This window comes from Ischnura elegans, chromosome 5 (assembly GCF_921293095.1).
Source record: "Ischnura elegans chromosome 5, ioIscEleg1.1, whole genome shotgun sequence".
In the NCBI taxonomy this organism is placed as follows: domain Eukaryota; kingdom Metazoa; phylum Arthropoda; class Insecta; order Odonata; family Coenagrionidae; genus Ischnura; species Ischnura elegans.
This window is the reverse complement of record NC_060250.1, coordinates 64,741,057-64,760,141: the sequence shown is the minus strand read 5'-3', so window position 1 is coordinate 64,760,141 and position 19,085 is coordinate 64,741,057. Positions and strand designations below refer to the sequence as shown.

General features: G+C 38.9%; 2 protein-coding genes across 2 annotated transcripts in view; one reads left to right on the top strand and one right to left on the bottom strand.

The window, feature by feature from the left end:
* LOC124158984 overlaps positions 1–19,085 on the top strand; it is an 801,817-nt gene that overhangs the window by 373,868 nt on the left and 408,864 nt on the right. The gene's annotated exons all lie outside the window — the stretch shown is intronic.
* On the bottom strand, positions 13,593–16,220 carry LOC124158986. Its single transcript, XM_046534439.1, has 3 exons — positions 16,020–16,220; positions 14,443–14,590; positions 13,593–13,982 (listed from the first exon to the last, which is right to left on the bottom strand). The coding sequence occupies exons 1-3, from the start codon at positions 16,053–16,055 to the stop codon at positions 13,762–13,764; spliced, it is 405 nt and encodes a 134-aa protein (XP_046390395.1). The 5' UTR covers positions 16,056–16,220; the 3' UTR covers positions 13,593–13,761.

The following is a 19,085-nucleotide window of genomic DNA, read 5'->3' as shown; positions in this document are numbered from 1 at the left end:
GATATACTGTGAGGTAATCGAATTTAATTTACATGGTTTGAACCCAGTAGAGAAAGTTTGATAAGCGGGTAAGATGAAAGAAAGGATGAGGTATTCGTGTGGTCCTGTTGGGAGCGAGGGCAGGGCAACAGTTTTGGACCAGAATTGATGAGTTGCGAGGGCGTTCACGGTTTATTTCGCGCAAGGGATCATTCAATCATCCCTCAGGGATTGATTTTAGCCCATCTCTTTTTTGTGAAGTATGAGGACGAAATTATCGTAATGATATGGTTTCACCGAACTCCAGCCTCGAGAGATTATCTAACTTCCTATAGCCGTGGCGAAGACTCACCGCGCTGCTCCGTTTTATCATGTTTCGAACGATCTAGCTTGCGGGAATAGGTTTTGGGGATAAGTTTTTCCTTCCTTATGGACAGCATCTTTCAAAATTTTATGGCTTTCAGGGTCACTGAAATGTATTTTTTACCAAAGCGTGTGGACGAAAATAGGGGCTTCCGTATCACTTTCACTTGTGAGGAATTTCTCTCATGCCGTTAAAAACAATTATAAAATATTATTAAATGCACACAACTTTCCTTTTTATGACGTTAGCGCATTAACGTTCAGTAAGTTCAGTACAGCCACTGCTGGCAGTAAAATCGTATCGGTTTCTCTCCTTAGAAGACCAAACAGACATTCTTTTGCGGACACGACAGAAGAGGAATATACTCAAGATAAAAAGCCTGCTTAATTTGTCATTGGTCATTATGTAACTTGTCATAGTGAATCAGCATGCCCATTACCATATGTCATGGACTGCAGAGTTCTCGGGCATGACGTCCATGGACATGACGATTTACTCTAAATTAAGTTATAGTTGGGCCTGGCCATAGGTTATGACACTGTCCTTACTACATTGAATTTGCATCTAATAGCCGCAACAGACATTTCAATTGTAATTAGTAAAAGGTGCAGAGTTACTTGTTTTTATTTGTCCACGGTCATGACTGATGATTTTGGCTCTTGCAACAAACTGTACTAAACAATTTCTTCCAGGATTAATACATTCACTAAATCAAGTATCAACTCAAACAACCCTATATAGCTGACGATCTCCTTCTCTACACTCTGGTATTTCAAGGCTGCCACCATCTCCTATGCATAATTCCCCCATTTCCCTATGTGCCCGCGGACATTACTTTTTTGGTTTGGACAAAGCTTTTCTATATTTAGTTATAAATATAATGTAATAATTGCAACCCAAAAAAGGCTATTTTGGAATGTTTATATTGTTGTAACTTTTTAAATAATATATTTAGCAACAAATTGTTTTGTAAAGGTTTTTAATTCAATAAACAACTTCTTCGAAAATCTATGTGGGACTGTCCACGGACATGACGGTCTGTGTACGTTAAATCAAGGTGTACATAACACAATAAGCCGTTTTAGTTTTGTGTTAACAGTTGTGTTTTTTATGGCAGTCCATGGGCATAATTTTGTACGATTATGTGAGAATGACCAACGCACCATTTTCAACCAATTTAGTTCTAGTTATATCAGTTATCCCTAGATATAGCTATCTAATGGATATTGTTTCGTTTGATCCTTCTGTCACAATATTTAAAGCACCTGAACCCGGTGTGAACTGCTGCGAATAGTCATAATCATAATTTGAAAGGCATGTTGCAATGTAAATAATGTTTAAGGCGACAAAACGGTTTCAAGAAAATGTAGAGGGGAATTACTCAGAAAGTATCAAGGCAAATGGAATGGATAATTAATTTAAAACAGAATTTCACGATATTGAAATCAAGCAATCGAGAAATAATTGCTGTACGACTGAAACTACGAACTTTTTATTTCATGCAATGCCGATAAAGATGTGCAATATCTGAATTAGTTTCCTTTCTTAAAATCCCTTTAGCGTAAGAAAATAAAAGTATTACCAATCTTAAAACATTTGGGTCGCGGCAATGTTTTTTTTCGTAAAAATTATGATAAATAGCTTCGTTTTTTAAATAGTTGATAGATTTTAGTGCTCTTCTGTTATATTTGCGTTATATCTATCCCAAAAAATATGCAATGTATAAATGCGTAATGTTTTGAGCAAATGTTCTCGTATACAGTTGAATCTCATTTTTGTATCCCTCATCGTTTGATACACACAGAAGATCTTTCTGTGTCCCTCCTTCCCGTTCTACAGCAGTGTCGCAATGTTTACCATCCCTTTTATGGAAAAATGCTATTTTTTAAAACTCAAGGTCAAGAAAGTAAAACAGTGTTCTTTTTCTGTTTTAATTATGAGGACGCTCGGTTTCCGTGGTGTTAGCGCACGTCACCCAGCATTTCCTGCATAGATATCACTCATCTCTGCCATAACGCCTGAATGGAGTCCTCGTGTACGATCCCGCTAGTTATTATGTGTATCTCATTACTCGTTTCCGCCGTTCTCGAGTGAGCTTCATTTCTCCACCGTCGTGGAGCATAGTCAACCTCAGGGTTAATGGAAGCAATAGCGATTTTCGACTTCTGCTGATGCGATTAGGATTTGAATGGCAAAAACAAAGGTTATTCAGTCTGTAAAAAGCCCATTTGGGTGAAGTTTACGATAGGTTTTTGTAATTGTAGTATATTTCGATCAATAATGCGATTCCTACTAGATTCATCATTCACGAAGAAGGAGAAGTATCAGGATTTTCATTAGATTTTTCTTCAAGTCAAATGCAAAATCGTACAATAGGTTTTTCTTTGTTCACGATAACCGTTAATACTCCGAAATCCATTGAAACTAAATTACTGCCTTTTTCTTGGCATACAGGAGATGGTTTATTGATATATTTTGTTTTGAATGAATATTACCATATATTTAAAAATGCAGTAATAATTATTTTGAGATTAGTATCAAGTTCGTTCATTAGTTATTTTGCTTTATTGAATTGCTTCCACTTAGGTGGATGATATTAGGTAAGGTAGGCACATAAATGTGGAAAAAATTGTACTTGCTCTTTAATTTTCATTCAATTTCATCTGCGCTTTGTAATTCCCTGAAAAGGCTTTGTTGAATCCCAAAATATTGATATTTAGTAATATATCAATTTCACCTATTCCATGGCGACCGTTATTTTGGCTTTACATGGGACGATATCATTTAAAGAGAAGGAACCTAGAGAAGGAACACTCTCAGAATTCGATAACTCTGAGAGTGGCACGAAGGTGGGTGGTGGTATTATGGCCTTTTGCTGTGTAATATATGTGTTTGGAATAAGGTTGAGTGTTGTGAACTATTTTGTATTTGTTTTGGAACGGTATCGGTAGCAGTGATGACAATGGGCACTGTAAAAAAATGTTCCATATACGATATTCCTTTTATTTATATTGCCAAATATTGGTACTTATTTACCTTCCGGCTATTGTCTTTTTGATGCTATGTGAAAGTGGTGCTGCAATATCAACTATATAACAAGTTCTATTTTTCTCATTAATGAACTTACATCTGTTCTATTTCGCAATAGAGTTTATATGAACTTTTTCCAAGTGCAGTTTCGGGTATAATTTGAGTCAACAGAAACTGTGTTAAAAATTATTCCCTAGTGTTATTAACAATGGGTTTATCTGCTTGGACAGACAAATCGTAACAGAGTTTATATGAACTGTTTTCAAGCAAAATTTCGGAGTGGTATTCATAATATGAGCCTTTGGCATCTACTAATTAGTATTATTATTGTTTTATAACCTGAACGCTCTGTTCGTTAACTCAGAGAGTGCGAGCGAGAGTGAGTGCGAATGAAGTGTCCATGGTTTAATCTATCTCCCTTATCCTCGGCGGAGCCCTTCCCGTTGCGAGTCTCCTTGTCGCTTGGCCGGTGTCAGCGTCGGCGGGAAATGGTGCCCTCGGGCATCGGCACGTCCAAACCTTTCACCGCCCTCCCATGAAAGGACATGGGGGCTCCTACGCGGCGCTTTTACTTTCAGTCCTTTCAATAATAAAACATATGTTTTCCCCGCAACCTTGGCCAAACTCCTATTACTTTCCAATGCGGCGTTCGGTTCTCTGCGGAGCGTTCCGCGGTAAACTTGTCTCCTTTGGCGCCTGGCGCCTGCAAATGGCACGTCTTCATCTGCTCCGTAATGATTATCGGTTGGCCGTTATAGGGGTGAAAAGCGTGGTGAAAGTATGGTTTGGGAGTGGTTGTGAAATTAGTATCTGTTGGGTTGGTGGGACAGAATATGATTTAATTGAAGCCGAAATGTTGGATCGTGGGTCATAACGGATATTGAAGGCGTTCTCTAAGGACGCTTAGGAAGTGAAAGAGGACATGGTTAGGCATAAGAGGCTGGTGAGCTTACGTCAGGGTAATCATTCATCAGTGTGTTTTTCCTAGTGTGACTTAGGTCGTATTTAAGGAATGTAAAAGCTATCTAAATGTGCGTGATGATCAATCAGTGATTTCACCAGAAGTCTGTCTGTATTGGTGTAGGTAGAGCTCGCCTCGGACAGAAGTATGTGAATATGCAATCAGTTTCTTCAACTGGGCCGTCTCGCTCTTCGGAGATTCATGTTCGTGTTTGTCCTAAGGCTTTACGCGGGCTTTTAACCCAGGGCTCTGAGTTAATTTCGGACCCACTATGTTATCACGCGTAAGCGATTATAATTATTAGTGTGATTTGGCCTTTCAGTTCTAACTGTCCACAATCAGTGCGATGTTAAATTGTTATATTGTACGTATTCAAACTAAGTCTGAAATTGAATTATTACGTATTCAAAATAAGTCTGAAATTGAATTATTGTGTGTCTTAAGATATATTAGAAAAATTTACATTTCGCCATGTTTGGTGGGCACACAGGATGGCAAATAAAACGCATGACCCTAGTGAAATATGTTTCTTTAATTATCACTGTCCAGTTCTCCATCTCGGCCCGTGTGGGCTTCGCATGGAGTTTGACTGTGCGTAGTGGGCATACCTTCACGTGTCTCATTATATGCCCCAGCGATGGATTATCGTTACTTCTCCGTATTGATTCAGACTTGCTTTCACTCACTCTGTTTTCGCCGTGTTGCTGATGGATTTATGTCGCTCTGACCCAGGATTTATCGGGCGTAGCAAAGCGTTCACATTTTAATCTGACGATCTCACGCGCAAAAAGGGCGTCAGTGGTATCCTTGTTGAGCGGCGAGGAAAAAGAAAGGTTGTTTCATTAGCCTTTCATGTGAGTCCGGAAGCAACAAAGGAAACAGATAGATGGTCGCGGCTATAGTGCTCAGCTACTGTTGCCGATGTTTTATTTTTACGTTTCTGCGGAAGGAAAACGGTCTGCATGTGTTTGCGGAAGGGTGTGGCAAGGTGGACTCCTTTCAATACCAATGTAGTCCAATGTAGTTATTATTTTCAATGATTGCTGTGATTTTCAGTTTTTTCGAGTAGTTACAATTATATGGTCCACGGAGATTTTCAGTATCGCTAACGTGTAGAATAGATCCGTCTGATAGAAGGTTAACCCTGCGGCCTTGATGGTTGCGAGGGAAGCGTTGAATGTTAGACCGTATGGATTAATGCCCTTCTGTAAAATTTCATAACATGTTAGCTTTTCTTTATAAAATATGTTACGGTTCATGACCAAATTCTATGTGGGGACACCGTAATATTTGTAATTTGATTTTAATGGATGGAGTAGTTGACTCCATCTCCATGACCGACTGTAAGAAATGGCCTAATCTTATAGACAACGTGCAAATATTCGAGGGCTAGTCTTTAGTTCCCACACCTAACGTGATACAGGTTTTATGAACTTACCGAAGATATTATGCTGTGTATTACGTTGAATCACCTTTACGAAATGAGAACTGTTGTTTTGCAAAGTTGAACATATTTGAAATAGTCTTTGAAATAGTTAATTTATTTCATAGACTCTGGCTAGAGTGTGTATCTGGTCATTTTAGAAAGTGGTGGACAGTCTCCTAATTTTCATTTGGGTGAGGAGTTCGTGCTTCACTTTCAGTTTTAGAATCTGACCTTTTGCATGGTTCGTGCTCTGTGAAAGGGGATCAATGACCACTATTACGTTGAACCAACAAATTTCGGATTGCCATTATTTTGCATACTTTCGCCTTATCCAGAAAATCGGGCAATCGCCGCCAGGTGTTTGACATAATACCAGTGAAAGTGTTCCGCCCTTTGGTCAGCAGATCGAGAAAGAAAGGCTGCCGCCGCAAATTTGTAACGCGGATTGTTTCGTTGGGCGGCCTTTTTATTTATTTCTGGCTTTTTCTTTCCCGCGAAGCTTAGACCAGTCGAAATGTATTTTCCCCTAAAGGTTTTCGTGTAGTTTTGATTTTTCCCTCTCATAATTTTTATGGGTCGGTGAATCCGAATACAGGTTTGCTTGCAAAAATTTTCTTCGCAGTATTGCAAGAAAGGGACATACTTATTGTTTTGTATTAATGTTTATGACTCAAATGCTATCAATGTTTAAGAAATAACTTTTATGTTCAAAATCAATGCGGGTGAATAAAATTTCCTACCTAATTAATCCCTAAAGTTTTTTTTCGGAGGTATTGGTTGAATTAAAGCGCCAATTGAAATTCAATGTTGTTTTCCTTCTCTGCTATGACCCGCAATGTCTGTAATGATTAAAAAAAATATGCGATGGTTGTATTTTTATGGTATGGAATTTCGGGGAGGCGACCGACAGCTAGGGTCATTTGCGCCATTAGGGAATGGAAGGAGGGAAGGACGGAGAGAAACCCGGCGTCGACATTATCTTATTTTAACGAAAGGCGCCTTGGGGACCGCGGCTTAACGTCACATCCGAAGGACGAAGTGCTGCTCTTAAAGTGCCCACCATAAAGCAATCAAATAGGGATCTTGCAGCCTCTGTAAAATCTCTGCCACTGCCGGGATTTGAACCCGCAACGTCTGATTGGGAAGCTAGAACTCCATATACCACACCAACCCGATCCCGGTTGTGTTTATAGTTTGGACGATGTATTACTCCTAAATATTTTCAGCTCGGGATACGGAGAATGCCTTCAAAAGCCACGAGAAGAGGGAGGAATTAGAATTCCCCCGAAACTTCCGTAGCAAGGCCCTTTTAGACGGTATCTTTACTGGACCACTTCCTATCCCGTAATAACCCTTCCCCGCCCGGCTATTGCTGCCTTCCCCATGGGCAATTCTCCCGTCCCCCACCCTTCCGACAGCCAGCATTCAAATCGCTTTCACCTTTTTGACTCGCGCTCGTATAAATTTCTTCCCGGCTCAATTTATTTTCACCTTTTGACATTTTTTTCTGTTTATACCCCTCCCTCTACCTTTCTCCGTTGCGCCATAGGTCAAGTTATTACACCTTTCGTGTGCAATCGATTGTTTCTATTAGTTTCCTATCAGATAATGACTTTTTATCGCTTTCTTTCCGCGTAGTTAAACGGCTCACCGCGCGCGGCCCTCTCCCTGTCTTCCCCATCCTTCCGTTGTTACTCGTCAACTTATTTCCTTCCTTCCGGGGCAGTTTGCTCATCAATAATGCATGATATCGACCAAAAGTGGAAATCGGGTGTTCGTAGGGTATTGTCGGGTATTTCAGCTTTTTCAGAGTACCATACTTTTTATTGCTCTCAGACTATCGGAAATTTTAGGAAAGTGTGTGAATATGACCAAGTTTTAAGTAGATGGATTGAGTCAACGGTGTTTTTTGATGATTCAGCGAAAAAGGAGGAAGTCCTCTTAATCCCGTTTCGCTTATTAGGAATCTTGAAGTAACATATATTAATTAATACCCTACACATTTTAAAAATCAGTATTGTTGGTTATATTTCTTGTAATTACGGGAGTAGACTCTGTTATTTATTTATCTCTCATCAATTACTTGTGTAGTACACTTTAGTTAACAGGCTTACGCTTTACCCACCCGCCTAGGAGTAGAATTTTTTTTAAATATTCCCAAAATAAACCATAATGCCTAGAGTAACGAAAGCTTATCTCAGTATTTGCTAGTTGGCTATATGATCGATTTAAGTAAGTAAAGAAGACAAATTGTCATAATGCTGAGCATATATTTTCAGTCATCACGTACCTACTTGGTCTTTTTGCGGCTTATCAAGATTTTTCAAAATTGTCACGATTCAGTAAGTAGTTGTCTGTTCATGTTTGCGTTGTGATTTTAATAAAAGAATTGATACTCTCTGTTGTTTACCGTGTAGCGTATTCAGTGTGCATCAGACCCCATGGATGATTTACCATGCAGCGTAGCTCAACCCTATCGCGGCTGGTCTCTGAATCCGGCCTAAGTATGTGTTTAGTGTTTACCCTTTTTTCCACCTTTCCAGCGACCCAGTCTGTAGCAGGAGGGAGGATAGTTAGGCCGTCAATGTATATGCATGAGCCACAGGATCACTTACGCCCAACCATCACGGCTTTAAAAAAAAGCGTCTATAAGACACGTTCCGATCAAGTGAATATTGAATTACGTAACGGTTATGCCTTGAAATTGCCCCCGCACGAGCGTGATCTCAGCTTTTTGCACTGTTGCTGCTGGAAGTGTTGGAGAAGGTGCTCTTTTTTATCACCTGGCATTCTCATGTTCCGAATGTGTTTAGCTTGTTCGTTTCGTCACCTTTTTAGGGTGTATACTTCTGTATTCGTCAGTCATGCATGAAAATTTACGTAAATTATGGAACCTAGCTGTCTATGGATTACGCTGACCTTATATTTGGCGCTTTGTGTTACTTTTGTGAAATACAGGATGTTATTGCCATTTTCTCATGTTGGCGGATTTTTTTATATTATCATGTTACTCTATTTGTGCTTTTCTTTTCCTCTCTTTTTCTGCCTTTGGATTTAGTCTTCTTTATTACCTTCTTGTCTACTCTATTTTTTTCCGTACGTTCTTACATTTTTTTTTGCTGTTAAAGCTCTATATATCAAATGAGTCTGGTTATTGACTCATTAATAATCCTAAGATTGGTATACTGCAGCCCTCTATTTCTACCTTTACCTTCCTATTTTCTTCTCTTTCATGATATTCTTATTTCTTGTGTCCATCGTTATCTGCCCCGAGTACGTATCTCTGGGTCTTCTTCCGGGGAATTATCCTTCTAGTTTTCCCTTCATTTCATTTATCATGTAATTGTTCTATGCTATAATATGAATCATACACCGGGTCCTTCTCTGGTGCTCCGCTCCGCAGTTTCCATTCTCATGTTTTTTTGGTACACCACCACGTTTCTTACCGTATCCGTCTGCTTGATCTTCAGCATTTGGTTCTAGCACCAGGTGTCAGTATGGCTCCACTAGTGGCGAGTAAATGACGGTTTGGAACTGTTCAATTACTCTTTTTTTCCTAGAAACTGAGGAATATCCTGAATCGCTTGTATGCATTTATAAAAATGAAGGTGAAAAGTTTTCCTGGAATAGTGGCTATTTTGTGGCGGCAATAAAAGCGAATAAACTTATGTGGTTGACATGTTTTTACGACGAAATTAATATAATTATTTAATTAACGTTATTTATGTAATATTGAATTAAGGACAGATATTTTTATGCCAACGTATTTAAACGTATTTCTGTGCTTTAGAAACATGATGGAGGAATACATTGATGCTCACATCTCCAGAGACAAGCTAAGAAATAATTGCAAAACACAGTGCACGAAAATGAATGAAAAAAATCCCTCGGGGAGGAGAACAACTCGTATGGATAGGGTAAATGGAGGGAAAAGGGATAAAACAGTATAGAATCGATAGTTTATTTTGATTTTCATGATTAGTCATTGTGTGTAAGGAAATTCATTCGGGATACAATTTGATCAAGAGGAAAATGTAAAACTTTGTAATTCCATTGTGTTGAACAGGTGAGATATTACCTGCTTTTAAGGTCCGTTCATTTCACATACGACGTAATCCAATTCGCGATCTCCATCGCCATTATTCCACCTGCTGTTTGATTTATATCATAAGAATTTCACAAGCAGTTGGCCTCTCTTATTCTCCGGAAACGTCGAAAAATATTGGTGGTGGAGAAAATTCCATGATGAAGGAGCGTTGGCAACCATGCGCGTTTGGGCCATGCAGACGTGAGATAATCTCACTGTCGGTGCAATGTACGGTGGTCGGGGAAAGTTGACTGTTCAACCTTTCATTTCCTCGAAAGATTTATTAATTATGTGACCCGCTTGTGCCTTATCACGTCCTCGCCAGCGCTTGTTAACCCGAGTCCTTTCGGCGCATGCCACGAATTAATGTTCTCGTTGGGGCGTGCGAGATCTTGCGATGCTGGGGTTCAAGGGGTGCCGGGAACTCCTTTGCTGCCACCCCCGTTTCGCACGGTATATTACTTGCTGGGGGCGTCGGCCGAATTCTTGGGACATTCCATTGAATTTATCTTAAGAAACGGTCGAAGGGAGCGTACTGGCTAGACGTGAAGCTAGAGAAACTTGTAACAATGCGAGAGGTCAGATTTCACGAACGGTTCACAAACGGTTGAGCATTTCTCACGTGTATTTCAAGCTTTTCCTTTTGATGGTGAGTTGGGCAGTTTGACTATTGGTTAAGAATCCGTGCACTGAGGCATAAGAGTACTATCGGAAAATCCATATTATACCTAGAAAATACGCATTAGGGATTGATTTCCTTAAAATTAATTGAAGATTTCCTCTTTCGTATCTATTTTTTCTGGATGAATTTTGGATCAAGTTATTATTTTATCAGGAAAACCTTTTTATGGAAACTTTTATGCAAGAAAAAATAAAAGGCAGCATTTTTTCATATTTTCATTCGCTGTAACATGTAACAACTCGTGGTGATACGAATGGAAAAATCTCCGCCTCTAAATGGAGAGTCAATTCTGAGACTTTATTCTTTTAATTGTGGAAGGGTAAGCGGTCAGCTGTGGAGAGTATGAGTAGATATGAAGTAAACGACGGTATTGAATTGATTGAACGAGGAAAATAATATTGCTTTGAAAGGAAAATTTTTGTATTTTTTCATATCCCTTTGGTTGGGTGAAAGTATTCTTAAAATAATACAGTGAACTAATAATATAGTGAATAATTAATGCAGTGTTCTAAGTGAACTAAGAATAGTGAACTAACGTGAAACTAATACAGTGTTCCTCTATGATGTAAGCTCGAATGCAGAGGGTGTATTGTACTTCTTCTTCCTCAAAGATTCCGTATTTTGACTTAATCCATCCTGATGGACGAAGTCTATGTTAGGTATTTATTAATAAGTGAGTTGGATATATTTGCCTTGACATACGTTTCACGTTTGTTTCGATGGAGGTAGACGTAGCCTTCTTTAGTTTGAAAAGTCATGCAAACAGACGACGATGCGTAACAGTTCAATGCCCTATTGATCCCCTTCCCAAATATGTGTGCTTTCATGCTGTATTTATATTATTAAGGGAGTTAATGACGTTATCCATAGATTTATACTCACAATTTCAACACAATTTTCAAATTTTGGCTCCATTAACTCATTAGTAGTTGTAAAACTGTACAAACTGGTATATTTTATTCATTACAAGGGTCAAAATTTCTGCCAAATTTAAAATGAATCGGAGAAGGCCAAATTTAAAGCGTAGTTTTTGCATTTAGTTAAGGAAGTATGACCCGCTACTCACCCAGTGAGCCAACCCGAAGTTAGGTTTGGATACCGTAGATCGATTGATTTGGGTACTTAGGCCATGAGAATATACTATGTAACCATTTTTACTTGTTAGTACGTTGTTGTTGGAAATCAATTGCATTTTCATTTTCATCGGTTAGATACTTTATTGAACCAACAAAAGAGAAATTTCTTTTCTGTGATACCTTGAATTGGAAGTACTGTCTTAGAACAAAAAAGGCTTATAACGGAAAGAATGTGTAATATTTCTAAGACTGCCGCGTGAACGGTGGTGAAATGTACATGAGAAAAAAATTCCCCTGGACAGGGAATGGAACCACGGACCTTTCGCTTTACGTACCTAGTTCCATGAGCTTCGGTAAAGTTGCCGTGGAGGATCAGGAACTTGGATAGCGTAGTAGTCTGCGCTAGTGGTGGCCCGGAAAGCCAAAGGTCTGTGGTACGATTTGTGTTCCAAGGAAATTTTTCCTCATGGTAATTCGTGTATTAAACAGAAAGAATAATTGCCAATTTTTAAATGTTAATCTGTGCGTCTAAATTTTGTCCATCTAAATAATTTGATTTTCTGTATCAATTGGGATTAAGTTCATTCACAGAGGAGACGACAATCACTTTTTTGCTTTAAGTCATAAATTTCATCTTTATGCCGTATGGATTTTCAAGTAGTAGTGGGGATATTTGTTCGATGAAATTTAACCTGAGTCGGCTTGAGTAAAGGCGTTCTATCCGTTAATAAAAGTTTGTCAGTCTAATTTTTGTTTCTTTTCCTTTTCAGGTAAATACTACATGGCGGCCTTTAACAAATGCTAAGATATTTTTTTTATCGCTGCCCAGGTAAGTCCTCTTCTGGGAATGGAATGTAAACTGAATCTGGTAAAGCTCAATCTTATGCCGTTCGTTCATCAAAGAATGGCTTAATGGTTGATGCCAAGGGTACTGCATAGGCGAGGCCCAATTTCATCCCACAGACGGTAAATTCGGTTGCCACTTCGTTCGCATTTTAATCGGCTTTCAAAAATGCCCGCAGCGCGGTGATGAGTGCAAAGCGATCCATTGCAATGCAATTTTCCAATATTTTGCTGTATAATGTTTGTAATTTCTAGGAATAGCATTGAATAGTTATGAGGTTGATACATAAAATCATCATGGTTTTCGGTTGACACCTGTAATTATGCCATATTTCCCCGTGAAACTCAGAACAATTCGCCCATCAGCGACGCAAGTAGCGACTTTGGTAAACCTATTTAAATGCCCGGTGGACGACAACAGATTCAGAAAACTACTTGATTGTAATTAATTGTATTGTAATATTCGTGATTAATGCAGTCCGAATACGTTTTAAATGAGATTCTGGGAATAAAGTTTAAAAAATACATTTTTTCTCAAAATTTACTAAATGAAGATGCTTTTTCAGTAAATGAGGCTAATGAATCTTGGTGGAAATGGGTGAATTTGGCTATGGAGATGGACGTTTTTTGTTTACTAATGTGTCTGTGCTAAGGTGAAGCCACTGGTCGTTACGAGTGCTGCAATTTATTTTCCGCGGCATTGAATTTCAATACGATGATGAATTCCATGCGTGGTTGGTGGTGTAATAAATGTATACCTACCTAACACACTTCAAGGTAAAGGGTAGATTTTTTCTATGACGGATACAGCAAATATTACTTATGCCGGTATGGAAGTGTATCGGAGTAGTTTATTTGGCTTACTTTTCACTTCCAAAGACAACTACATTTGAGTAATTTAAACTCTTAGACGACAGTTTTACGGACTACTACGATTTAGTGAGCACTAAAGCACTATTAAATCACCTCTAATCCGTGTGTTGAAATGTAGTTAATATATTCGTTCGCTGGTTAGAATTCAGAGGTAAGGAAAGAAAGGGACAGGAACATGTAATAGAAAAAGGACGAGGACAACGGTGCTGTGGCAATAATAAGGCTGCAATAGTGTTAGATTTGCTGTGAGTAGTAAAACAACAGTAATTTCTGTAGTGATTTTCTCTATTTCGTTCATTAAATCAGTTCACCGAATTGCTGATTGCGTGTAGGTAAAGCTGAAATTCAGGTACATATATGAAAAAGCGGGATGAATATAGGGCTTTGAAGCAACGTGTAAATGCTCTTACTTCCATCCTCTCAATCCTCCTTCTTTGTACCTATTCACAGATGCATTCATCTTCTGATTCTGAGCAGGTCCCTCTCTTGGGTGAACCGGTGGGAATGGTCAGGGCTAAGCAACACAGATTACAGTGGTGCCGTTCGCAATTACTCCAAGTAAAGTCCGATGATTGTGGCAGTGATTTTGGGCAGTTGTCGCAGTATTCTTTCAGAATTGGCACTGCTCCTAAGATAGAGCACGAAATGGGTTGAAATCCAGCTGTGAAAAAGAAAAATTAGTGCTTAATCTTTATAAAGATGTATAAAAATATCTCTTGCATCATTCCCGTTCTTATTACTCCATCACGGTCACATTAGTTATGATTAATTTGCTTACATTTTTTAATATCATGTATTTAATTCGGGAACTTCTCAAATCGTCCTACGTTCAGATGTTTATAGTCTTAGTTCTGGAAAACAGCCCACGCCCGATTTCCACCATAGATTCTTACGTGATTAAGAGCAGAACTGATTAACTCTGGCTAATCTATTTTTTATGAAATGCTAATTCTAAAGGGAAACACCATGGCATGAAATTTTTGAGCCACAGTTTATAATAATTAGCTGGTCAAGAAAAAATTGCCGTTCTCCCACTTTGAACGATCCCTTTAGTTACCGTTTTAAGCTAGAATCCATATGCATGCAGAATCGCCTATTTCTCATCAGCTGTGTGTACTTACATAACAATGAGCTCGTTGACTTTCTGGTTGAGATACTCGAGCTGTTGACTGGTACGAAGGTGACGTAGACGATGGCCGTGGCCAAGAGAAGTATGCGGTATCCTCGCATCTTGCTCAGTCTCCAACTCTTCGAAAAATTTGCTGCTGCCTTGAAAATATCAAGTCATACTTTTGTGACAATACCAAATGGTTACAGTTGTTATCGTGGACATTTTTGGGACTCAGTGATACCACATTGGACACGACTTATGAATTTATTGTATTTTGCTAAGGCGCTGCTGTCCTTAAAGAGGGCTCTTATAAGGACTACATCGGTCTAATTAAGCTCATATCGGCTTGATGTAAAATAAATTGTGAAAAGGATTCTAATCAACAATTAAACATTTGATGGTGGCTGTTGTGTATATAGTGGCTGTAATGTATCGTTAGTTTCAATATATATAATAGGTTATAGGTCATGTGGACTCCAGTAACGAAGGATTGTAAAAAGAATGACTCGGGATGTCATTTTCGCGGTTGGTTTAAGGTTAGGGGTCCTTAATATACTTACGTAAAATATATCGTGTGGTTCGGGATTATGACCTGCTTTCTAATTGTGATCTGGGAACTAGGAAACATTTGCTTGATTAATGTACAACATTGTCAGTTTGGGTAAATAACTATACCATTATTTAATGACTATAAACGAAGTAAAGATTTTTAAATTTCACCATTTGGACTCATCTTACATTCGAATGTACATGTACTCGAATAGTGAATATTTATCAGTAATCGCGTTTGATGAAACTTTTCATACTGGGCAGTACTTTCAAAGCAACGCATCTCACTGTAAATATTTATCTACTCATTCTTTCGGTGTGTAGAGAGCCATTAAAAACAGCGGGTTGAGAAGAAACTAAACATTTCTAATGCTTTATAATAATGCATTCAGTACAATAGCAAAATCGTCTCAATAAATTATCTTCAAATTCATGTTGCCGAAAGTAGTAAATGGAATAAAAAATTACAAGACTAGAGAACGAAAGGTTAGTTCCTTTGTCACTAAAAAGTTAATGTTCTAAATGAAGTTGAAAGGGGATCTAAGTATTTTTTTACCTTTTTATGGAATGGAATAAATTGAAAAGAAAACACCATTTTACTCATCCAAACTCAGTCAGTGTCGAAGACCGTGTCAGGGGTTGACCAGTGTCAGAGAAACTTTTCATACTGGGCAGTACTTTCAAAGTGATGATACTATCCTATGCAGTTAGTATAAACTCATTATCATTCTGAGGACCACACTTGACGTGTCTTTTTTTGAAATTTCTAGATTTCGTGTGAAAAGTAATAATAAATGCTCGTCATAGGGGCTGAAATGTTATTTAAATTGCTGTGTAAAATTTACGTGCATATTTTCCATGTATAATATTCAAGCTTGGAGCATTCCTATCTACACCCTATCCTCCCTGATAGTTTTACCAAAATACAGAACTGCTATCATTCTCGTAATGGCACGAGTCAGAATATTTTATTTATCGCCTCCCTTTACCCTCTCACCAAAATTGAACTACCAAAAAGTGTGGTAATGTGTGACTTACCTCGAAACTTATGCCTTGCGTTCTAAAATACAGCATATACTCCAGTGGTTCAACTTGCACTGAAAAACTTCAACGCCCGCTCAATATTTACCTACACTTATCCACCAGTTTTAATACTTTTACCTATGCAACCCGTTAGATAGAGGCTTTTGTTGCTTGAAGTACCGTGGTAGGAAGGTACTTGATGCGCTGGGAAGAGAACATGAAATAAAATGGATTATCCGGCAGCTGCAAATTTAAATAGAAAGTCAAGGTTAACTGAAGTCCTCCGACCGCGGGGAGCGTTCCATATTAAATTGAGTGAACTATGTCTCGCGTGAAAAGGAAATTAGAAAAATAATGAGAGGAAGTTGATCGCAATTGACACAATGAGGTAGACATGAAGTGATGGTGGAATAACCCTCACTCAATGTCTGCTTGTTAGTCTGCTATTTCTTTCTTCCGGGCGTGGGGAGAATGGTGGGAGAATCTAATGCTGAAATACGTCATCCTTTTTTGTTCATCACAAAGCGCGTATGCACAGTGTGAAATGAAAAGCTTCCCTTATAAACACTAAAAAAATGTAATAATCTACTGATGGGTGAGCTGCGACACGCAGGAAGAGAAAAAACTCAAATACGACTTACCCTAGTCCTGGCTAATTATATATCACGCTCCATAAATTTCTCCGTATCGCCGCGAATTCTTTTAGCAACTGAAATTGAAGTTTCTAAATCTTAAAAAAAAAGAGATTATGGAATAAAATCATTTTTTCAAAAATCTTGCTACGTTGCATGGGTAACGAGTTTCTTCCCTTCTGTGGGCCTTACCACTGACCTTAAAGAGGCGAGATCGGGTATGAATCCGAATGACCGAGGTATATATCAGGCATATATCTCTGTTAAACAGCCTTTATTCCGGATTGAAGGAGTATATCATAATCTCCAATGAAAGTATTAGATTTCGATGATACGTGAGGTTACTACTCTCTAAACCACGATTTGGTTTTTCGTCTATTCCATGAGTTACCGATGGGGCAAATGAGGAAGATGATGAGAGAATTAATATCCCGTTAAAAGCTAAAAATATCGACGCGCTGCAACGTGTGTGGAGCTCAATTAAAATTTGGTCGACAGATTGTAAAGGCTATGAGGAAAGCGGAGAGAGAGGACGAGCATTTCAATTTCGCTGAAATCTTGCACTTTAGTGTGGAGCATTCGCATTGAGGGTTTCGCATCCGAAAACTCTGCATACTACTTACAGGAGATGTTTAGATGATTTTGCACGCGCACTTCCTACATCGAAGTTGCTGAATTGCTCTATGATCTCTAATTTGTCACTGTCTACCTTTATTATTCGCTCATAGATGCAGCTCGAAGGTTGGTTTGGGTAAGTGAGAGTAAAGCTCGCTCCAGATTAAGCCATAGGCGTGTTAAAACAAAGCCAGGATAGGGAGACCAATTCCTTTGCTAAGGCCACCGCGATCATCGATTTGAGTTTCAGGGTGTCCTAAGGCTTCCCCTCCGATCAGAAAGCCCAAATATCTACCAACTGGACTACCATAATCCCCCTCTGCCTTTTATATAAGCCTTAGTATATACACTTTTAAATCTGTGCAGAATATTTTGAATTTTGCTTTCTCGTCATTATCTTCAAGAATCCTGACATTCTTTGCGTGGACTTGGTATCCTTCAAGCTAATCCTGCCTCTTATATTTCTAGATAGATATGCAAAATTTGTGATTATTTCCGCCATTTAACTGACATTAACAATATAGTGTTATGTAGCTCGAGCTGCCATTTTACGTATCGTATTCAGTATATAGAAGTGGATGAAGTTAGTAACCCACGTGAGGTTTGTAAGCGAAAGCCGCCTTAATTCTGATGGCGTTTTAGAGAGAACTTCACGACTCGGGGACACGCCCATTAGCTCCCTTCGTATGCGAGAGGCACGGTTACTGGGGATTCCACGGCGCGTGCGAATCTATCATTCGACTGCCGCGCGTGCCCGGCACCAATAGAACACGAAACTTTCCCCAGTTTTTGACCCACCCCGTGACGCTCATTTCCGATCCGATGCGTCTTTCCTTTCTCTAACGACCACGACAAAGACTCCCTCTTCCTTTCTTTCCGCTCCCCTCCGTGGGAAAACGATTTATTCGTATCCGTCAGGAGTTATGACACTGCCGCGGTGGAAAAAAATGAAAGCTTTTTGTGGCGTTTCCTCCCAAACAGCAAGGAGGTATTCTCGTTTTCCCCCGCATTTCGTTGCAGGTATTCCGCAATATCCCGAATAATTTGATTCAACCAATGGGACTCGCAAATATCTCATCCTATTATCCGTCCTCCGCTGTGCATCCTAATGGATTCAAAGAGTTTTCACCGTCCAACTGAATTGGTGCTTTTGGTCCGACTTAATGCATGTGGGAATGCGAGAAAAAAGTGGCTGGTGAGTACATTGTTCTATTTCTTTTCGTTTGCGGAAGCCGATTGTTACGTCTGCGGATTCGTCGATGATGTGTGGATTCGTATCTTAGAGGGCTGGAGGTCGAGCAATGCTGTGAGATTTTTCTTTTGAATCATGTCAATGTGCCTTCCTCCCTTCAGTGCCCTTGGGCGGGAGTTAATATGCAAATTCTGTTTTAAGCAATCGGCATCGGAGGTTTCCGGAGAGAGATGAGAGGTTATATTTTTTATGCGTATTTAGTATTATGTACGATTGAGACTGTTGTTACAGGCTGCCAATCGTGTTCTGCTTAAGTCGATGCACATGTTTAAATATAGCGAAGTGGCTCCTTGAAAAAGTCCCTTTTTGTCTATAAACGGAAATTAATATAATTCATTACGTTTTTCAGGATAAGTTAATTATATCTATACTTCAAATATCACCTATTAGTTGTCAATGACGGTCCCCCACCTTAACTCTTTGCAGTAAAATTTGAGTTAGAAATTGTTATCAAATGAGGAAATGATGAAATCTCTCGATTTTCATAGTTTTGTTCCAGTTCAGTCAAGAGCAGATGGTTTTAATGTGTACGCATTCACTTTTCCAGTACTATTTTGCTTAAAATGAATTCGTTTTATATTG